General features: G+C 47.6%; 1 protein-coding gene across 2 annotated transcripts in view; it reads right to left on the bottom strand.

Annotated features, from left to right (window-relative positions):
* Positions 1–22,168, bottom strand: part of LOC125552058 (putative ion channel POLLUX-like 2) — a 42,728-nt gene extending 20,560 nt beyond the window's left edge. The window contains exons 1-12 of one of the 2 annotated variants that reach the window (XM_048715533.1): positions 21,882–22,168; positions 21,670–21,764; positions 21,137–21,249; positions 14,096–14,358; positions 13,824–13,895; positions 13,620–13,695; positions 13,369–13,467; positions 13,130–13,284; positions 12,941–13,045; positions 12,731–12,817; positions 1,346–1,430; positions 1,113–1,260 (exon numbers count right to left, since the gene is read on the bottom strand). In XM_048715533.1, coding sequence (XP_048571490.1) covers positions 1,113–1,260; positions 1,346–1,430; positions 12,731–12,817; positions 12,941–13,045; positions 13,130–13,284; positions 13,369–13,467; positions 13,620–13,695; positions 13,824–13,895; positions 14,096–14,358; positions 21,137–21,249; positions 21,670–21,764; positions 21,882–21,967 — 1,384 coding nt within the window. In that variant the 5' untranslated portion in view covers positions 21,968–22,168. Of the gene's footprint in view, positions 1–1,112; positions 1,261–1,345; positions 1,431–12,730; positions 12,818–12,940; positions 13,046–13,129; positions 13,285–13,368; positions 13,468–13,619; positions 13,696–13,823; positions 13,896–14,095; positions 14,359–21,136; positions 21,250–21,669; positions 21,765–21,872 lie in introns of both variants that reach the window. The other variant, XM_048715526.1, reaches the window with a different exon arrangement.
* Between the last annotated feature and the right edge of the window lie 1,203 nt (positions 22,169–23,371).

The raw sequence follows: 23,371 nt of genomic DNA, 5'->3' as shown, positions 1-23,371 counted from the left end.
AGGAGGTGCGGGTTCAAATCCCACATGCGCAATATTTTTTTATCATATGGTAGACATGAAGAAGTGGCAGTTTTCTCGGGGGTGGACGCGCGAGATGTGCGGGAGAAGCAGATTTCTCAGGTGAGTCTGCAAGGTCGTTCGGGAGAAGATGGGGTCGAAGGAAGGGGGACCGTGTGGTACTTTAAAGTGAAAGAAGTAGAGGTGTGGCAGTTTTGCTTATATGGCACACATGTGCCAAATATCACAGTCCAAAAGATAATTCCACGTACTTCCAAGAACCATAGATAGATATAGAGCGTCAACATAGGGTTGATAACACTGATAAAGATAATTCCACATAGAAAAAGGGCGTATAGAATCCCACTATCTTAGGAAAAAACCAAGAGGACACTAGCAATGAGGACAGTCGCACGACATGGATCATCATCAAGCCATTGAGCATACGCGATCAGTTGATCCTGGTATGACTCGAGACCGCCTGGTAGTCGGAACCCGCCTAACTGTACACAAAGAGCGGCATCATCAGAAACCTTGGCAGCATCAATATCAACCTTGTCAACACCAGGTGCAGTAGTCTCCACGGGGGGGGGGGGGGGGACATAAAGGTGCGGCGGATAGAAGACCTCGCCAAAGAGGAAGCCCCAGAGACGAAGACCACACATGTGTACTTAACATCGTCAAAAAACACTACGTAAGGAGTATGGAAACAGAGGCCCATGACTACTACATTGGAGCTGTTTTCTAATATGTGTCCAACCAGCTACTAGTTAGCTCGAAACATAGCAGCCCAACACTTGACGCACGCGGGCCGGGGGGGTGCTGACAGGGAGATGTGGAGGTGGAGGGATGCGCCCGGGAGAAACCAGAGCTATGACAGGCGGCGTGCATGGAAATCAGCAAGCAGAGGCAGTGAACGATGCCGATGGAGAATAGCGACGTGGCACAGAAATATAGTCCTACTACAACAAAATTATCGCAGTTAGATGCATTTATTTGTTCATTTCTCTGTGACCTCTCGGTTGCTAAACCCTAAATATAATAGCAATAGCCATCTGCACCCTTCCCAAACTTATTGTATCCGAAAATGCATATCAGGAAGATAAGAGCAGTACTGCGAGAATTAAGCAAGTGTCTGTAGATTTTAAGAAGGCCCCTTTGCCTAGAGCACTGCACAAACAACTTAGAGGCAACCATCTCCACCGGTTGCACATTTAAGCCTGTGATTGATTTCAGAAGTTCGATGGTAGTCGAGTTAGAAGCCTACATTGATAGAACATGATGAATAAATAAATGCTTAAATGTTTGATATATCAAAACTAGTATACATGGTGGATCTTGTATATACCTCAACAATGGTAGGAACCAATGCAATTCGTGGAAGAGACTGGAGAGCCAACAGAGAAAGAAATGCATCTGTATCCACTTCATATCTGATCATGTTCAACAAGATGAGCTTTACATAAATAAATAAATAAAACAAGTCATCAAACAACAGCAGCAGTTCTAGTATGGTACATGTGCCCTATGGCAGTGGTCTTATCATGCAATATTGGCTATTAATTGCAGATAAGATGTTTAGTATTTGTGGGCTACTCCCTCCATTCCAAAATAATTGTAGTTCTAGGTTCGCCTTAAGTCAAACTTGTTTCAATTTGACCAAGTCTATACAACAACAACAAATTCTTTCAGTCCCAGACAAGTTGGGGTAGGCTAGAGTTGAAACCCATAAGATATCAATGTTAGAGTTATAATATCAGTCATGTACCCCTTTGTGTTTATCCCGTTGTATAAGGGGTTTCCTACATATGTTCCACACCTGTACATGTATATATATCGGCCTATGGCCTCATGGGAATACAAGTTGCATATTTCCTAACATGGTATTAGAGCCTTAGGGTTTTTTTTACGCACGCGCAACTCGTGCTCTCGATCCAATCTCTTCTCCGAGCGGCCGTCCTTCTCCGAGCAGCGCTGCTGTCCGGCGTCTTCACCAACCGCAGGTTCACCCTGCTCCGGTGCTGCGCTCTCTCGTGCCCCTGCCCCCCTCCTTATCGAGCGCCCAGGCCGGCTGCCTCCGCCCTCGAGTTCGTCCGCCAGGCCTCTGCTCGATCCGGCTGGCTCGTCCGCTGGTCAATCGCATCCGAGCGTCCCTGCTGCTGCTGCTTGTTCACGATCCAAGCTGCTGCTGCTGCTCGTTTCCAATTCACCACCAAGGAGAGCCGCACAAGCGTCCCTGCTGCTGCTGCTTGTTCACGATCCAGGCTGCTGCTACCGCTCGTTTCCAGTTCACGATCGGGGTTCTGCCTGCACGAGCCGCTCGCCCTCCAGATCGGGCCTCGACCTCTTGCCCCGGACTGCTGCTGCGGTTCTAGTCCGGACCCTCCGCTGGTTGCCTCCTGTTGAAAAAAAAATGTCTGCTGCATCGGGCTATGTTGCTGTCCCTCGCTGTCCGGTGATCTTTGATGGTACTAACTACACCGAGTTCACTGGCTTCATGCGCATTCACATGCGTGGCATCCGTCTCTGGGGTGTTCTTTCTGGCAAGGTCTGCTGTCCGCCACGTCCAGTTCCTCCGGTGGCCCCTACTCCGCCGACTCCACCTGTTCTTCCTACGGATGCTAATCAGGCCGCCTCCGGTGGCCCCTACTCCGCCGACTCCACCTGTTCTTCCTACGGATGCTAATCAGGCCGCCAAGGATGCGGCTAAGCTTGCTGATGAGGCTGCTGCTCGTACTTATGATGAGATGGTTTTGGCTTATGAGGAGGCTCTTCAGACGTATCATGGTGCTCTGTCTGTTTACACCCAGTGGCTTGATGATGATGCTCGTGCTGCAGCTGTTCTCACTGCTAGTGTTCTGCCTCAGTTTGCTTCTGAGTTTCTGGGTCTTCCTACTGTCTTTGAGATGTGGACCCGTCTTCGTCAGCGCTATCAGCCCTCTGGTGATGCCTTATACCTTTCTGTGATCCGTCAGGAGCATGCTCTTCAGCAGGGTGACTCTACTGTTGATGACTTCTATGCACAGAGTTCTGCTATCTGGCGCCAGCTTGATTCTCTCCGCAGTGCTGGTTGTCGTACTTGCCCCTGTTGCCAGGCTGTCCAGGCCAATTTGGAGTTTCATCGCGTCTACGAGTTCCTGTCTCGGCTCCGTAAGGAGTTTGAGCCCCGGCGTGCTCAGTTGTTTGCTCGTGGCCGTATTTCTCTCATGGAGGCGCTTTCTGAGATTCGTGCTGAGGAGACTCGCTTACGTGGTGCTGGTTTGCTGGAGGTTCCCTCTGTGCTCGCTACTCGGTCTTCTTCCACGCCACCTACTGCACCACCGACCCCTTCTCGCTCGAGTGCTCCGCCACTCTTGCCCACTCCTTCTGGAGGCTCAGGTCGCCCCCGTCCACATTGCGATTACTGCAACAATGATGGTCATATTGAGTCCCAGTGCTACACAAAGAGGAAACACCTGCGCAAGGCGCGATCATCCTCCTCAGGGACTTCGTCATCTACCTCGACAGCTTCAGCCATTGCTTTGACTGAGGAGGATATTCTGAGACTTAAGCGTCTGCTCACGGCTTCAGGTTCTTCCTCGACGGGTACTGCTGGTTCTGTGACTGATGCTTCCCGCACTGAGCAACCGCCCTCTACATAGTCAGGTACGTCCCCATGGGTTCTGGACTCTGGAGCTTCTTTTCATATGTCTTCTCATTCTTCCACTTTGTCCTCTCTTCGATTGCTGGATTCTCCTGTTCATGTCTTCACTGCTGATGGTACTCCACTTTCTGTTGCTAGTAGGGGCAATCTTACCACTCCTTATTCTGTTCCTGATGTTGCTCATGTTCCTCGACTTACCATGAATCTGTTTTCTGCTGGTCAACTTACCGATTCTGGTTGTCGCGTCATCCTTGACGTTGACTCTTGTTCTGTCCAGGACCGTCGCACGCACACTCTGGTTGGGGCTGGCCCTCGCCGCCGTGATTCTCAGGGTCTTTGGGAGTTGGACTGGCTTCATGTTCCTTCCGCTGCCACCACCATCGCCAGTTCCTCCGCTTCAGTCGCCTCCGTTACTGGTTCCTTCAAGCAGTGGCATCATCGACTTGGTCATCTGTGTGGTTCTCGGTTGTCGTCTTTAGTTCGTCGAGGTCTTCTGGGGTCTGTCTCAGGAGATGTCTCTTTAGAGTGTCAGGGTTGTCGTCTTGGCAAGCAGATTCAGTTACCATATTCACATAGTGAGTCAGTGTCTAAGCGTCCTTTCGATTTAGTCCATTCTGATGTATGGGGTCCGGCTCCTTTCGCTTCGAAAGGTGGTCATAAATACTATATTATTTTCATAGATGATTTCTCTCGTTACACATGGCTTTATTTCATGACTTCTCGTAGTGAGGTGTTGTCTATTTATAAGCGTTTTGCTGCCATGGTTCATACTCAGTTCTCTTCACCCATTCGTGTTTTTCGTGCTGACTCCGCTGGCGAGTATATCTCTAAGATGTTGCGTGGTGTTCTTGCTGAGCACGGAACTCTCTCTCAATTCTCTTGTCCTGGTGCTCATGCTCAGAATGGTGTGGCTGAGCGAAAGCATCGACATCTTCTTGAGACGGCTCGTGCATTGATGATTGCTGCCTCTCTCCCGCCTCATTTTTGGGCTGAGGCCGTCTCCACCTCCACCTATCTTATCAATATACAGCCTTCCGCTGCTCTACAGGGTGGTGTTCCTTTCGAGCGTCTTTTTGATCGTTCTCCCGATTATTCGATGCTTCGCTTGTTTGGTTGTGTTTGTTATGTTCTTCTTGCCCCTCGCGAACGCACCAAACTGACCGCTCAGTCTGTTGAGTGTGTCTTCTTAGGCTACAGTGATGAGCATAAGGGCTATCGTTGTTGGGATCCTATCGGTCGTCGGATGCGTATCTCTCGAGACGTGACTTTTGATGAGTCTCATCCCTTCTACCCACGCCCATCTTCCTTGATTTTTTCAGTGGAGGATATCTCTTTCCTCACTTTTCCTGACTCACCTATCACCCCCGTCGCGCCTGTGCCTATTCGTTCCACTCCCTCTGCTTCTCCACCTCTAGTCGATTTGCAGCCACCATCTTCTCCGGTCTCCTCGCCTAGCATGTCACCGGATTCTACACCTTCATCTCCGGTGACTTCTTCGTCGCCACCCCCCGATTCTACCTTGGCGATTCCTCCTTCTATTGTTCCATCTTTTCCTCAGCATTACACTCGTCGTTCACGACCTATGGATGCCTTATTGGATGAGTCGTCATCTTCCTCTCAGCCTACTTATGGCTTGCGTTCTCGTCCTCGTCCGCCTGTTGAGTTTGGATTTCCCACCGCTGGTGCTGCTGTTCTTGAGCCGACTTCTTATCGTCAGGCTGTTGTTCATCCTGAATGGCAGTTTGCGATGGCAGAGGAGATTGCTGCTCTTGAACGCACTGGTACGTGGGATCTTGTTTCTCTTCCTCCCGGAGTCCGTCCCATCACTTGTAAGTGGGTCTACAAGGTTAAGACTCGCTCCGATGGTTCTCTTGAGCGCCACAAAGCTCGTCTTGTGGCTCGTGGTTTTCAGCAGGAGCATGGTCGTGATTATGACGAGACTTTTGCTCCTGTGGCCCATATGACCACTATTCGTACACTTCTTGCCGTTGCCTCTGTACGCCACTGGTCTATATCTCAGCTTGATGTTAAGAATGCTTTTCTTAATGGTGAGCTGCGTGAGGAGGTGTACATGCAGCCACCACCTGGGTATTCTGTTCCTGATGGCATGGTATGTCGTCTTCGTCGCTCTCTCTATGGCCTTAAGCAAGCCCCCCGCGCCTGGTTTGAGCGTTTTGCCTCTGTGGTCACTACTGCTGGTTTTTCAGCCAGTGCTCATGATCCAGCATTGTTTATTCACCTTTCTCCTCGTGGTCGGACTCTTCTTCTTCTCTATGTTGATGACATGATCATCACTGGGGATGACCCCGAGTATATTGCCTTTGTAAAGGCACGTCTTAGTGAGCAGTTTCTTATGTCTGATCTTGGACCTCTTCGCTACTTTCTTGGGATTGAAGTCTCTTCTACCTCTGATGGCTTTTTTATATCCCAGGAAAAGTATATCCAGGATCTTCTTGCTCGTGCTGCTCTTACTGACGAGCGCACTGTTGAGACTCCTATGGAGCTCAATGTTCACCTCCGTGCTACTGATGGTGATCCTCTCCCTGACCCGACGCGTTATCGTCATCTCGTTGGCAGTCTTGTCTATCTAGCTGTCACTCGTCTGGACATCTCTTATCCGGTTCATATTCTCAGTCAGTTTGTCTCTGCTCCCACATCGGTTCACTATAGTCATCTCCTTCGTGTTCTCCGATATCTTCAGGGCACGATCTCCCACCGTCTATTCTTTCCTAGCTCCAGTTCTTTACAGCTTCAGGCCTATTCGGATGCTACGTGGGCTAGTGATCCTTCCGATCGCCGTTCACTTTCTGCTTACTGTGTTTTTCTTGGCGGTTCTCTCATTGCCTGGAAGACGAAGAAACAGATTGCAGTTTCCCGTTCGAGTGCTGAGGCTGAGTTGCGAGCCATGGCTCTTTTGACGGCAAAGGTGACTTGGTTACGATGGTTACTTCAGGATTTTGGTGTTTTTGTCACTACACCGACTCTGCTCCTATCTGACAGTACAGGTGCTATTAGCATTGCGCGCGATCCTGTGAAGCATGAGCTCACCAAGCATATTGGTGTTGATGCTTTCTATGTGCGCGCTGGTGTGCAGGATCAGGTTATTGCTCTTCAGTATGTGCCTTCCGAGTTACAGTTGGCGGATTTCCTAACGAAGGCCCAGACTAGAGCACAACATGGCTTTTATCTCTCCAAACTCAGTGTTGTTCATCCACCATGAGTTTGAGGGGGGGTGTTAGAGTTATAATATCAGTCGTGTACCCCTTTGTGTTTATCCCGTTGTATAAGGGGTTTCCTGCATATGTTCCACACCTGTACATGTATATATATCGGCCTATGGCCTCATGGGAATACAAGTTGCATATTTCGTAACAATCAAGACCAAGTCATGGTTCTAGCACGTGGATAGCTAACTTCCATACACCCTGTCCATGGCTAAATCTTTGGTGATATTTCAGTCCTTCATATCTCTCTTTACATACTCCTCCCATGTCAAGTTTGGGCTACCCCGACCTCTGTTGACATTATCAGCATGCCTTAACTGTCCGCTATGCATTGGCGCTTCTGGAGGCCTGCGTGATATATGCCCAAACCATCTCAGGCGATGTTGGACAAACTTCTCTCAATCGGTGCCACCCTAACTCTATCGCGTATATCATCATTCTGGACCTGATCCTTTCTTGTGTGGCCACATATCCATCTCAACATGCGCATCTCTGCTACACCCGTTTTAGTTGGCCAACTTTCAGCTCCATACAACATCACAGGTTGAATCGCCGTCCTATAGAATCTGCCTTTTAGCTTTTGTGGCACTCTCTTATCACAGAACGCTTGCGCCACTTCATCCATCCAGCTTAGATTCGATGGCTTACATCTTCATCGATATCACCATCCTTCTGCAGCATTGACACCAAATATCGGAAGGTCTCCTTCTGAGGTAGCACCTGCCCATCACGACTAACTTCCTCCTCCTGCCTAGTAGTACTAAAATCGCACCTCATGTACTCATTTTTAGTTCTACTAAGCCTAAAACCTTTTGATTCTAAAGTCTGTCTCCACAGCTTATCGGCAAAGAGCATACACCATGGGATATCTCCTTGTATATCCCTTGTGACCTCATCCATCACCAAAGCAAAACGACAAGGGCTCAAAGCTGACCCTTGGTGCAGTCCTGCTTTAACAGAGAAGTCATCAGTGCCGCCATCACTTGTTCGAATCCCAACATTATCATACATGTCCTTGATAAGGCTAATGTTGTTGGGACTTTGTGTTTCTCCAAGGCCCACCAATTGACATTCCGCGGTATCTTATCGTGGGCCTTCTCCAAGTCAATGAACACCATATGCAGGTCCTTCTTTTGCTCCCTGTATCTCTCCATAAGTTGTCGCACCAAGAAAATGGCTTCCGTGGTCGACCAATTCTATATAAAAATACATTAACATCTAGAATGCCAAATTAGTCTCATGAGATTCTTTAGAAAATATATTAACATCTAGAACAACCTCCCCAAGCCAAAGGCCCATGAGATTCTTCCTCCATTTGCACAAGAGGGAACTGAAGTAGGGTGCGTGTGGCGTGGAGTGCAGTCATTAGGCTCGGCTCCTTGAAGTCCAGCCGACGGCAGGCCGGTCGACAAGCATGGGCGGGCCCCCTTGGCCACCGGCTGACATGGCGCCCTTTGACTAGGACTCACGGGTCATGCATGTTCTCCCACGCTGTGAGGGTTCAAAAGCGCCATAGGTGATGATTGCTGAGTCGGCCGTGGCATGCTCCCCGAACACTGCCGCCTCCCTTGGCGAGGATTCATCTATGGCGCGGTCACCTTCCTCCACACGGGAGGGCTTGAGCGTGCCGACGAAGAGGCCCGTGTATTCGACTGTGCTCCATGCTTGGGCATGGTTGATGAAGTGCTAAAGAAAACAGAAGCCTTAGCCCCCTAACTGGCCTGCCAGATGTCGGCATGTGATTGCCGAGATCAGGGATTATGCTAACCCCCTTTTAGTCGTTTGGAGTTCGGACAGAAACTAAAACACTTAAGCAAACTTCGTGTCAGAGACACGGGGTTTTTACCCATGTTCAGGCCACCGTGAGGTGTAATACCCTACGTCCTGCTCTAGTTCTTGATTTGCTTATATGAGTGATTACAAGCTACTGCTTGGGATAGCTCTATTGTTCTTCTCCAAGCTCTAGTCTTCTATTGAGCTCGTAGCGAGAGCTAATGTCATCAAAAGTCCTCCTCCACTATGGCCTCGGCCCTCCCCTTATATAGGCCTGGGGGGTACCACAAAAGCCTCTACAAACATCCTTATATGTTGAAACGTTTGAGGGTACAAAACTACACGTCCCACATGGGCCTGGCAGACAGTTGCGACGTAGTGGACGATAGGCCAAGGCGGTTCCTTGAGCAAAATGTCCATCCTGCCATTGATAGCTCACTGGGGTCCCTGGGGCAGTAGCACAACGTTGTTGTAGATACATCGCTGCGGTGGCGTCGAAGTCAAAAAGATAGGGCGCATGTCACATATTTGATGAACATCAGGAGATATCATCTTGGGACGAGAAGAGCCGTCGTACTATAGACTGATGATGAGTATCTACGAAGTGTAGACCATCGTAGGCATGCGAGGCCTACGTCGGTCGGCCCAAGAAAAACTCTTAAGTGAACCTCTCGAACCTGTTTTTAGTACCTTAACAGTGGTGGACCTCCTGGATAGCCCACCGAAGCATGGTTGGTGCTCGGGAAGTACTGGCATTCGGGGATGGACCTTGATCACCAGCCTTCCTTTGGTCGGCCCCGGGTTCAACCTGTGGCGACTTGCGTACTTGGGGCTCTGCTGCTAGGACGAGCTCGGGCTTGCGCTTCTTGGCCTTCTCAGAAGAGCCGCAATGATCTGCACCTCCATCTTTTGGCTGATCGAAGCATGTGTGGTGGAAAGCCTGGCCCTCGGCGGCCTTGGTGCACTTGTCCGCTAGAGCGAAAAGTTCAGCCACAGTTTGAACTTTGTTGGTGCCAAACTTCTGCAGCATCTTCTCATCGTGCTCCCTATGGCGGAAGGCTAAGATGACGGCATGTGGAGAGACCTTCAGGATAGTGTTGCGTGTTAAGCTTCATGCACTAGCCAACGCAACCAAAAATCCGAACTGATGGAAAGGGCTAGGCAATCCACATATACACTTCAACACCCCCTCTCACGTGTGACACAGGAAGTCAACACATGGATAGACTCAGAGGTATGGCTCAAGAGGCCTATACGTGGACACAAAGGGGGCAGCAACAATTTTTAGATAAATTGCGAAAGTCGGGACTTGAACTCAAGACCTTAGGCCCTGATACCATGTTAAGCTTCATGCACTAGCCAACGCAACCAAAAGTCCGAACTGATGGAAAGGGCTAGGTAATCCACATATACAATTCAACATTGCGAACCTGGCTGAAGCATTGAATGTGCTGCCTCACCGGCTTGCTCTTCTGCTTAACAGCATGGAGGTCGATCTCCATGCCAGGGCGTACAAACGTGCCCTAGAAGTTGGCCATGAACTGATGACAAAGCTCTTCCCACGAGGTGATCGAGCCTTGAGGCAGGTTCATGAGCAAGGATCGATTGGACCCTTCCAGGCCCATGGGGAACTAGTTGTCCATAACCATCTCGTCACCGCCAGCTGCTTGGACAGCGGTGGTATAGACCTGGAGGAATTCCGTTGGATAGAAAGAACCGTCGTACTTCTGTGGTAGGTCGGGTCGGAACTTCTCCGACCAGATGACCCGCCGGAGCTCGGAGGTGAAGGCATGACAACCTGCTACGTAGGGCAAGAAGTCGATGTCGATGGCCAGTGGTACGTGCAAATGATCCACTATCGATCCCGATGAAGCCCGGTCCTCGCCAGCCTCAAGATCATGCCGGCTCTTCCACCGTCGGTCGAGCTTGATGCGTGCGTCCTCGCCCTTTCTCTTGCGGACTTTTTGGAGGTCATTGGCGTCAACTGGAGCAGAGGTGACGAGGTGTAATCTTGAAAGGTGAACCCTTGCCTCACCACGTGGAAGGCTCGGCGGCCACGACAATGGCAAGCCTATCGTGGGTCCCGAGCGAGTGGGCAGATTTCCACGAAGCCTGGACGCTTGCGGCTATCTGGCGATGGTGGGCAACATCCACGAAACCGACAACCTCCCGAAGCCAAAGGCCCATGAGAGATTCTTCCTCCGTTTGCACGGGAGCGAACTGAAGTAGGGTCTGTCTGGTGTGGAGCGGAGTCTTTAGGCTCAACTCCTCAAAATCCAATCGACAACAGGCTGATCAACGAGCGTGGGCGGACCCTTGGCCTGCGGCTAACGCGGCGCCCTTTGACCGGGACTCATGGGCCATGCCACGATGTTCTCCCACACTGTGAGGGTTCAAAAGAGACGGAGGCAATGATTGCTGAGAGCCGGCTGCATCATGCTCCCTGGACACCGCCGCCTCCCTTGGTGCGGATTCATCCACAGCACGGTCGCCTTCCTCCACACGGGAGGGCCTTGAGCGTGCCGGCGAAGAGGCCCTCGTTTTGACTGTGCTCCGCGTTTGGGCATGGCTGATGAGGAGGTGAAGAAAACTAAAGCCTTAGCCCCCTACCTGGCGCGACAGATGCCGACGTGTGATCGTCAATATCAGGGATTAAGGCTAACCCCCTTTTAGTTGTTCGGCCAGGGGCTAAAACACTTCAGCAAACTTCACGTCAGAGACACGGGTTTTTTACCCAGGTTCAAGCCACCGCGAGGTGTAATATCCTATGTCCTACTCTATTTCTTGACCAGCTTATATGAGTGGCTACAAGCTACTGCTCAGGGCAATTCTATTGCTCGGTATAGCTCTATTGTTCTTCTCCTAGCTCTAGTCTTCTATTGAGCTCGCAGAGAGAACTAATCCTTATACGTTATATAGGCCTATGGCCTCCGTCCTCCCCTGCCATTGACAGCTCACTGGGTCTGTAAATGGCACAAGGTTGTTGTAGATACATCACTTGCAGTGGAGTTAAAGTCAAAAAGATAGGGCGCTTGTCACATCCCTAATGGGCACCGGGCATTATCGTCTTGGGACAAGACGAATCGTCATGTTGTAGACTCATGATGAGTATCTACGAAATGTATACCACCATAGGCATGCAGGCATGCATTAATTACGCCGGTCGACCCCAAAAAAACTCCGTGAGCCTCTCAAACCTGTTTTTACTGCCTCGCCAGTGATGGGCCTCCTGGATGGCCCACCGAAGCGCAGTTGGTGCTCGGGGAGTACTTGGGTTCAGGGATGGACCCTGATCACCTCGCCGAGCTCCGTGAATCGTTGTTGACCGAGATTGAAGCTTTCATGCTTGAGGAATCCCAAGCACTACTCCTTGTGTCTTCTCGTGCTATGCCAGGCACATCTTTAGAGGGCCGGGGGACGCTCTCTTGTATCGCTCACATTGCTATTTTACATCTTCACACAATTTTCTATAAAGTTGGTCAAGCTTAAACAAGTTTGACTTAGGACACACCCAATACTTTAATTATTTTGGAACAGAGGGAGTGTATTTTAGGAATAAGATTTGATTGGTTAGATACTAGCCGATACTATAAAAGAACAACCATCTTGAACATTGAGAATTAGGCAAACACTAATCATAAATTATAGTGTCTCCCTCTCTTCACAACCTGGCAGGGCGTCATGGCCAGCCGTGTAGGGGTGAATGCCTACATTCGATCCTCAGACAATACCAAATCAGGCACATATTTGTTTTCACATAAGTGTTGGTACTCAGAAATAATATATCAAAATGTAGCATATGGCATCGATGTTCAATAGGAAAATACATGAATTTTCTTTAAAGAGTTCGTCTTGGTATGTTTTCTAATAATAGCCACGGCTTCTTTTCAAGTTATTCGCCTCAAACCATTGAAATGAAAAGTTTCAATTGTCCTATCCAACACTAGAACAATGGATTCACATGCACACAGGAGTTTGATGGCCCACAAAGATAGCATGCACTAGTACATAAAAACACAACAACCCTCCCTTCTCCCAAATTATTTCCAGTCAGCAAACATAAAGGCATATGCCTATATGGTTATATACATACCGTTCATTTTTTGATGGTAAGATGATTATAGACTTTGCTTTGTTTGCTGCTGCTCTCTCGAATGATTTTGTCAAGCTAAGGCTACAACTGAAATTTTAAGTGAAGTCAGTTTTCACATATCAATTGGAACATCTGTTCTAAGGGTAAAAAACTGAAAACAAGTTGCATGCATTCAGAAAGCATCACAAGAAGAATTGCATAACGTTGTACCTCTTGGTGAATACATCAACATGATTTAAATCTTTAGATATGGTATCTCCAAGCTTCTCAATATGCTTTCTGGGAAGTTCCGAGAGAAGGAGAATTCTCTGCTTCCTTCACATTGTTCAAAGAAAGTAAATGGCTGTATAAAATTGTGTAAATACATATTGCCAAAATGCTATGTTATCCGTCAGTTACCTTGCTGTAGCAGTACCTAGGCGAATTGCTGATTCCTGAAACTTATTCAACTGATTCAATATGGACGTCAGATGACTATTGACTCCACAGATAACGATATGATCCTCCTCAAGGACCTGCAACTGGGCTCCTTCCCTTACCTTATGCATTTGGGTCTGTAAAACCAGGTGACAGATAAAGACTTGCTCTGTGTAAAGATTTTTCACCTCAGTTTTGTAGAATACTTAAAAAAAACTCACTCTAAATTGTTCTGTCATCGCGCTTAACAAACGAGAATAGAACAATATACCCCAGATAGCAAGAAAGAACCCAATAAGACGCTCAATACGTGTCCTTTGCTGTGAAAACAAGCAAAAGAATGTATCAAAAAGAGTCCTCTAAAAGGGAAATATCTACAGAATGATTTGTCAAAGATATTACCTAAGAAAAGACAGTATTGAATAACTAAGTGCACATATTGTTCTGAACCCAGAAAGCAACTAGCACTTACTTTCAAATGAGTAGATGATGAACATAGACATGCCCAAGCTTCCCATAAGCAGTCCTCCAGAGGCTGTTCTTTCTTCCTAAAATAGAAACCAGTATATTTCATTTATGTTAGTACTGACTAGTGAAGATGTAGGATATCCTCTCTGACAAATAGAGAAGAATAAATCAGAAAATTCAAGCCCTTTCAAATAAGAAAGTTACAGACCTGAACTTATGAAATAGCAATCCTCCAACGAACACAATAGAAAAGCATGTGACGAGCAAAGTGATAATAGACCTTTGAAGATATAGTGAAGACAAAGTACCAGGTTAATTCACCATGAGCAAGAAACTTCAGTTATTATGCGTAACTTAGGATGAACTTTTGGAATGCGCAGAAAGGTGGCAGCCTGGCAAGTGTAGTAGTACGATCAAAGAGGCATTGCACATTACCAAATATACATGTCTAGCTAGTAAAAACTAGATATATTCACTTACAAGGCAATGTTTCGGTCAAGCTGTGTATTGAATAGATAGTACAAGCGTGAAATACTCCATCTGACATCAGGCAGTGGTGGAAGAGTCACATCTAGCTTAAGAGGCACAGGTGTTCTAATAGGATCAGATATGCAAGCAAATGGCAAACTTGTAATATTTTGTGATATCCTGGGGAATGATTTCATCATTAACTGCATCTGGCCTATAACAACTCTATGTAGAAGGCAGAATGTGATGCTTACTATATTCACCATGTTGTTTCCCTGCAAAGTTGAACAGGCATGGGATATTCAGGAAACAGAAGGTACATTGATAGTATATTTGTTGCAAAGTGTAATGACCCATTGTGAAAACCTGCTTATCAGGAGTTGTAATAGAGTATGGAAGCATCATGTAACATAATGCATTTCATGGCATGATCTCATCATATAGTTTCAAAGCCAAAACCCTAAAAAACTTTGCATTAGTCTCAAATCTGCCCCAAGTGAATGTTGTGCATGAGTAGTCATCAAACCTCTGAGCTAGTAGTTTTGCTAGCTCACAGTTGTCATAACCAACCCCTGCTTTTAACCCCAAAACTTCTGGCTTAGTTTTGGTATTTCAATCAAGTGCTTTTGTTCAAATTCAAAAAATTGGAAGAACTGTAATCTAATTGTCTGGTGATGATTCTCTTGATAAAAATTCATGAAAAATAATATCTGGGGATAATAAGATGCCCATAACCTCCAGTAAAATATTCATGACTTGTGGAGCCATATTTCGCCTACTTGCAGCTCAAACCCAAATTGGGGCAAAATTGGGTTTGAATCAATATGGCAGTCAAATACCCATTTGAAAATCCTTGAAAATTTTCATAGTAGTGTAAAGTGCTATACTAAACCATTTGTGCAATTGGAGGGGACAAAGACAATAAGAATAATAAAAAGAGAAATAGTCAGCCAAACCCTAACTGGGCCAAATTCGGCCCAGGTGGCCTTTCTCTTGCCTCTTTCCCTAGCTGTCTGGTGGGCCCGCTAGTAAGGCTGCTCGCCAGCGCACGAGCCTTACCTCGTCTTTTACCTCCCTTTTACTTCCACTTCTTCCTGCCACCACACAGATTCCCTCGTATCTCTCGTCCTACGTGCAACATCCTGGGGCAGTAACCTAAATAGGAATTGATTTTTATTTTTATTTTTGCATCATGTCAGCATGCTTTAATTTGAAATGAGGTTGATTAAAACCTCAACATTATTAAAATTGCCAACCCTAATTAAATCCAATTAAATAAATTGCATAGATCTTTTATCTATTTAAACTGAAGGATTTCACATGGTGAATTCTCTTGAAAACACTATCAATATTCTTCCAATGGTATTAGGAAGCTATAATAAATATCTTCAATAATTTACATTGATATTTTATTTATTAATAATTAACTTGAGCCTTCTCCCTTTCGGTCTTTTGGTGTGAGATAGACTCTCATACTTTGCACATAGCCTTTATGTCACATCTAGAGGCTCCCCAATTTATCTCACTATTTGATCCCTCTTCCATCACCTACCCCCAATTCAAAACCCATTTATGTGTTATTAAATAATGCATATATTTTCCTTGTCGAAAATTCCTGAAATGTTTATGGTGGCTTGGAAATATTCCAGCAAGGTCCACAACAAGTTTCAGAATTTTCTAAATTGCTTTGGGGCCTCAATTAATTCCTATACTCTGCTTTTTCTATTTTCTGGGAAAAGAAAAGAGAAGAGAATTGGGAGAGGCAGCAGCACAACACAGCCCAGTGACCCACCCAGCCCATCTCTTCTCTCTCCCTTCGGCCTCTCTTCCAACCACCAGGAAGCCCACCTCCCCACCTAACCCGCTAAAGCCCAGCCTAGACCACCTGCCTTGTGCTTGTCGTCTTCCTCCCGGGAGAGACATCCCCCTCCGCTCCGACGTCGGCCATGAGCGCCGACGGCCTGCACCTCATATAAAAACCAGGCAAAAGGTAATTGAGAATCATATAATGGGGGGAAAACAGTGGGGCCTCATATATAAGTATATGAAACTAGCACATGCCCATACCCCATTTCACACCATCAAAAAACTTAAGTACCGACGTATTCAAACAAAAGCTCATGTCAAAGAGGCTGGTTCGGATAGGTCTCAACGAATTCCTTTCGCGCAGTTGTAATCAACTCTCTTTCTGCCCTTTTCCTCTAGCCAGAACACTTAACCTCGGCTATACACTCAAACAAAAGCTCATTGTAAAAGAGGCTGAGTTGCCAACAAATCCGAATATAACCGATCTCTCGCCTTTGATGACTCGTTGACAGCCTCCTCAACCCAAGCTTCCATCTCCTGCTCTAGACATCGGCGCATGCCCGCGCCAGTCCATGAAAGGTGGATGAAGGTGAGTTTGACTACGAACTCGAGGATGCTGGGAACGATCTCTTTTCAGGGAATCACTCCCGTCGAGAGGCCCTCTTCCTTCCTTTTTCTGAATCTGGGAGAGAGGCATTTGCATCACAAGTAGTGATTTTGCTGGCAAGAGCTCTCTTATCATCGCCCACCATAAAACCCCCTTTCCCCTCCAACCCTAACCTTAGCCTCTCCCCTCTCTTCCGTGGCGCTGATGAGCCCCTCCCCTATTATTTCCTTCTTCCCCAAGCCAACCGAGCATAGCCAACAGCACGAGCTCGTCGCCGGAGTGGCCACCGTCCTCCTCCGTCCTTGCGGCCATGTCCAGGGGATACGCCACAACTCCTTCTTCCTCTTCACCAACCAGATCAAGCCCGGACGCAAGGAGACGAGCGCTTCATCCTCTTCTTCCCCTTCGGGTAATGCCGACTTGCCGCCAATTTCGCCACCACCGGGCGTCCTCCGCCCCATTTGACTACGCCAACATCCCCGCGGTGAGCTGCCACATCTTTCCTCTCACTTCCCCTTCCCGGTTCCATCCACCTGCACCGCTTCCACGAGCACCGCCGTCGGCGGCCGCACTGCATGGTCGCCGGCGTTGTTCTGGTGACCATCTGCTCTTGTCGGTTGCGCCATCCGCCTCGCAATCACTCGTAGCCCACTCCCAGACATCCACCCACTGGTTAGCAAGCTCCCGCACCACGCATCACACACACCCGAGGGCACCTGCCGCTACACCTCGCCGCCGACGACTTTCACATCCTCATCCGATTGCGTGCGTTGTGCTGGTAGACGCGGCTCGCTTCGCTTGTCCGATCACACATGTCAAAATCGCTGGCCAGGTCCATCCGCCACTCTATAGGTCACCGTCGTTCAAATCCAACGCGCCACCGCAACCTAAGTCACCAACTCATAGGCCCTGTCCTTGCGCCTGTCAGCTCTCTCTCTCTCTCTATACACACACACACTTCCAGCCGATCCGGTCCATTCGCTGCGCATCCGACCGTGAGGGTCCAAGGTCCATCGCTGACCACGACATGTGGCAGTTAGGCCCCACCCGTCAGCGAATGCAGCTAGTTATAGCCTCGGTAGCACCTAACACATAGCCAGAACCTACCATATGGACCCCTGGTCCCACCCATCGGCGTCCCTGGCTAGCCACCATGCACCCACACCTCCGACTGTGGGCCCCTTCCTCCCACCAATCAGCCACCGTGGCTTAGGTCTAGCCCCGATGAGGAAACCCCACACCCACGCTACTGCACCAACGCCTCGTCAACCTCCCCTTGGTCCCACTAGTCAGTTGTTATGGCTAGCTAGGCTCCGGTGCATTTAGTTTCTAGGCGTTATACCTTGAATTCTTTTGAATTATAAATTCCAAAAATGACCTAAACTTCTATAATTCATATCTTTTAATCCATAGCTCCAAATTAAACATATTATATATGAATCTTGATCAGAAAAATGTATAGATCATGAATTGTCATTTGCATCCGTGTTAGGGCATTTTAAATTGTTGCATCCATGTTAGAGCATTTTAAATTGTTGCATCCATTTAATTAGCATTAATGCATTATTTAAAATGCCTAATTAATAACTAAATCATCCTATCTTAGCTTAACATGATTCAATATGCCATTTTGATCAGCATGGTGCAAAGATCAGTAATATGTCATTTTCATGGATGTTGCATCAACTATTGGAGTTAGGCTTAATCCATAATTAACCTTTCTTTATATGAGGTAATTGGAAATGCTTTATATAAAAAAAATTCCACTCCATGTAATATGTGTAGATAGATTTACTACAATCCATCTCCATCTTATGCCATGTACACCCATGTTCACCACACTTAATGTAATGCTAAGTATAATCAACATTCAACCATCATCCTTAATTGTTGCATTAATTGAACATGTGTTATCCATTACATGTTAATTCCATTGAACCTTGATTCATGTTGCATTAGGGTAATGTTGCTTATCATCCATGTCATGTCATGAATTGCATTCCATGAGCATGTTGTATCTTTGTCGTAGTTATAAGATGCATCCATTGATTGCTTTCCATTGTTTTGCTTCTTCGCGGATAGGATCCGGAGATGACATTGGATATGAGAAAGGTCTGCAAATGTACCAAGTGTGGATTCTAGGCAAGCTTTCCAATGTTTAGCCGCGCTTGTCGTGGTCATGCTTAGGGTTTTGCCCTCATATTGTAGCTCTTATCTTGCGTTGTTGGTGGATAGTATTAACTTGGCTCTGATACAATCATTTATTGTTATAAAGTTTAATTATGCAATGTTGTGGAATGTGATGGTAAGTTAGGGAGGTAACGGTGGGAGGCCAGGCTTTATGTCTCGGTGCTTTGTTCCACTCGAGCCGACCTAGAAACTTAGTTCCCATTATCTTGATCCAAGATGAGCATGCCAGACTTCCGTTGGGAGGGGGGAATATGGGCCCCTCTCACGACCTACTACCCGAGACCACAAACTTGTCCAAGGACCACAAATTCGGGCTTTCCATTTGGCATACGCATGTTACATGTTTATATTATTGTTACGATGATGATTATGATGGATGAATGGTATGCCAACGTATACATGTAAAACAGCCGCATCGGTGAGCAGTTACCTTTGTGGGGCTCTAGCCGACCTCACCATGTACACAATGGTTGAGTCCGACTCGGAGCTAGGGCCGAACTCTCGATTTATGTTAAACTTAGTTAGGTTGTTCCTTGGACTTGTTTGCAACGTCAAGGAAGTGTTTGAGGGCTATCGATCTGCCAGCATACAATTGAGGTGTGATTTTCGCGGAATATGTGTTTTGGCACACGACTTTAAGAGTGGTAGTCACGTTACGGTTTAACAGTGGTATACCCTACAGGGTTAAATTTATTTGAATAGTCGTGTCTGCAGTTATGGATGACTTCGACATTACATACTTGACCATAGCACAACTTCAACTAATAATTGCTAAAACTTGCCCACCCTTAATCTTGATAGCTGATAGATTATAATACAACTTCAACCTTGATAAATAAAACTTGCCAACCGGGTGAGTGCCTTGGGATTCTTCTTCATGGGTGGCACGAAGGGGAATACAAGGTTGGGTTATGTTTGACAGTAGGACTAGATGACTCATATGTGATCTCTTTCCTTATGCGATCTCTTTCCGTATCTCTAGTAGACGCAAGTTGTAGTTGTTGAAGTGTATATGTGGATTGCCTAGGCCTTTCCATCAGTTCGGACTTTTGGTTGCGTTGGCTAGTGCATGAAGCTTACCATGGTATCAGAGCCTAAGGTCTTGAGTTCAAGTCCTGGCTTTCGCAATTTATCTAAAAATTGTTGTTGCCCCCTTTGTGTCCACGTACAGGCCTCTTGAGCCATACCTCTGAGTGTATCCACGTGTTAACTTCCTGTGTCACACGTGAAAGGGGGTGTTGAAGTGTATATATGGATTGCCTAGCCCTTTCCATCAGTTCGTACTTTTGGTTGGTTGGCTAGTGCATGAGGCTTACTATTCCCTCAGTCGTCTTTCGCAGGCTATGTTAGTTGATCTACTTGGTTTTGGCCCTCGCCCTCATGATTTACTTCCTCTGCTATCACATCTAGTCTAGTTTGCTATATTTTTTGATGCGTCCACCAAATCCGTTGATATTTTGTGTTTCTCATGCCATGCGAGTCCACCTAACTTTTGTCCGTCGGCCTTTCTCTAGTCCTGATCCTTTATATACAACTTTTGTGGCCTACTTGCCCTTGTTGTTTTATATAGGATTTGCTGGACTCTTTTTGCATTGTTGATCTACACCCATTGTGCCTTAGCCGTCGAGCTTCTTTTGCCATCGGTTGTCATGGGCCATGATTTTTTTCCGCAATGCTTTATTCATTGATGTGCCATCTTATTTTGATAACCCATCTTCTCTTGATACTTCAGTTGTATCTTCAAGTGATGCAATGTCTTTCTTTGATGTGCCATCTCTTTGTTATCCCCCTTTGGTTTGACGCGACAGGTTTTGAAGACTCTTCATGCTACGACGGCACTCTCTAGACATGGATTTGAATTATCATTTTTTCTAGTGTTACACTTCTTCAAATACAATGCTATTGCATACGCTTTGCAGGGGTGTGAGGAAGTATTAGTATTGGTCTAGGAGTCCTTCTTTTCTTGTATCCCAAGTCATGTGTAATATATATATATGCCCCATGGACTATGTAATAGCGACAAGTTGCTTTCATAACACAAATAACCATAGAATCATTTAGATGCTCTCACAAGCAATCAATGGCTCCATGCACTCACATTGTCCACATAAGCGAAAAATCACATGTCCCCTCCATGATCCATCTATCGTTAAAATTATGTACTGAACTCAGAAACAACATGGTATGCCCCTGGAACCTTAACAAGACTACAGGCAGTGGCAGATACAGGCGCCAGGCCCCCAGGGCCCAGGCCCCAAACCCAGTGCAGACTGTAGCAATTACTGTACACACTGCTACAGTGCACAATGGCGGCCTGGGGCGGCCCGCTGGGCTGGCTCCGCCCCTGACTACAGGTTGGATTTTTTCAGACTAAGCCCATATGCCCATGCATCAGGCCAGGTGATCAAACAACTGAATAGTACACCAGTGAAACAATAAAAAAAGATCACCTTAACAGGAAAGTGTAGGTGATTTTCTGCCTCCGACGTGGTTGGCGTGTTCACATTAGACTCCGTCTCCTTTCCGCATGTTCTCTTTGCCGATTTGAACACTCTTGCTCCTCCTATGATAAGGTAAAGCTTAAACAGAGAACACGTACATAATCGATAACGATCTATGATGAAAACCCAATTCGCGCCGGGGGCGGGGGGGGGGGGGGGGGGGGGGGGGGGCAGGGAGGCACCCCAACCCCCCCGCTAACTCATACTCCCTCCATCCCAAAAAATAAGTGTCTCAACTTAGTACAAAGTTAAGACACTTATTTTGAGACAGAGGGAGTATATTCTATTTGGCCCCCCGAAACAACTTTGTCAACCTCCGCCACTGCTATTACAACTCTCTGCCTAGAGTTGTAGACAGCTGCTCCCTCTAAGACGTTTTGAACACTACTACTTTAGTGATCTAAAACGTCTTATATTAGTTTACAGAGGTAGTAATTGGCTAAGTATCGAAGGAAGAGTTTGCTGCATTTAGTACCACGAACCTCGTTTGATGCCGCTGGGAAGATGGCTAGCCGAGCAGCTAACCCTGATCCCGTCACTGCGCCTGACGCGGAACCGCCCGGGGAACGCGCAAACCCTAGAGTGCACGAGCAGGAATTAGGATGTGGATAAGAGCAGCGATAGATCAAATCATCGCCGCGTTCAAGGCCGCCGCATGCGTGCAACATAATGTAATCAACAGTACCGGGTGCACCTAAGGAGGGCCCGAGGCGGACAGGGGCGGAGAGCGGACGCCGGCGGCGAAGACGCAGTGGCGGCGGCGTCAAGCTGCGACCTCATCTCGGCAGCAATCGGCGGCGGGCGGAAGAACCGAAGCCGCGAGAGGGGAGCGCGCGGGAGTGGAGTGGTTGACTTACACTGCCCGGATGCGGGATGGCTTACAAGGAAGATACTTTTCTCAAAGAGACAAAAGGAAAACGAGTGCCTTCCAAGAGAAAATGTTTGGCGAGAGATAGAACGGCTGCACGCGAACGGCTAGCCGGAGGATAAGGTGACTAGTGCTCCTATTCTAGGCGACTACATCTCGCTTATGGCGACCCGTACCATAATAAGCTTTCTCCAAGAATCGCCCTCCTCCCCAGCTTCTCCTAAAATCGTCACTTCATATTTTTTTTACAATCCTAACTAATTAGACCTTAACTAGATATAAAGTGAAAAAAACTGGCCATAAAGAGCATCTCCAACAGGCACGCCAAACTAGCGCCGCGCCGCAAAATCCCCCATTTTAGCGCGCGCGCAACCGGAATAGTTGCTCCAGCGGGCGCGTGAAAACAGCGCGCGCGGCATACGTAGTCCAGCGCGCGGGCCGAAACGCAATCGCGCGCCGCTTATTTGCTGCGCCCGCTCCCGCGCGCTGGACTCTCCCGCGCTCGCTCGCACCTCCCACCCCCCCTCTAGTCGCGCCACCGCCACCGACCATGCCACCCGGCGACCGTTCCGGCGCTTCCCCGGCCTATCCCCGCCCCGCGCGCGCTTTCTCCGGCTCCCCTCTAGTCCCGCCGCCCCGCGCGCGTGCTGGTCCTCCGACGAACAGCGCCCGCGCGCTCGCTGCCGCTCAGCACCCGCAAGGTGTTCGACAAAACGCCTAGAAGGTATGTATTGCTCAAAAGCCATGAATTTCGTGCATGTTGATTGTAGTTTTTTATTTATAGCATAGTATTCAACATTGTACATGAGTTCGTCGTATGATTCTTCCGAAGAAGAATTTGATATGGAAGAGGAGGAGGATCTTGCAATGATCCTAGCTATGCATATTAATAAAAAACCGAAGCACGGTGGTTCGGTTATGAGTCGGCAAAAAATTTGGAGGGATAGGATCGATGCCCACAACAGATTGATCAGGAATTATTTTGCGGAGAATCCCACATATCCCGAGTCGTATTTTCGTCGCCGGTTTAGGATGAGCACCGAGTTGTTCAGGCGAATTGCAGAGAAACTAGCGAGCCATGACCGCTTTTTTCAGCAAAGGAGGAATGCCGCCGGAGAGCTCGGGCATAGCACCTTTCAGAAGGTGACAGCCGCTTTGCGTATGTTGGCATACGGTATACCGGCTGATCTAGTTGATGATCACTTGGCTATGGGTGAGAGCCAAGCCATCATGTGCGTCAAGCGCTTCGCAGTCGGAATTGTGCAAGTGTTTGGCGAGGAGTATTTGAGATCTCCCAACGCTGAAGACGTTGCAAG

Source organism: Triticum urartu, chromosome 1 (assembly GCF_003073215.2).
Source record: "Triticum urartu cultivar G1812 chromosome 1, Tu2.1, whole genome shotgun sequence".
Taxonomy (NCBI): Eukaryota; Viridiplantae; Streptophyta; class Magnoliopsida; order Poales; family Poaceae; genus Triticum; species Triticum urartu.
This window is presented reverse-complemented; position numbering and strand designations above follow the sequence as displayed.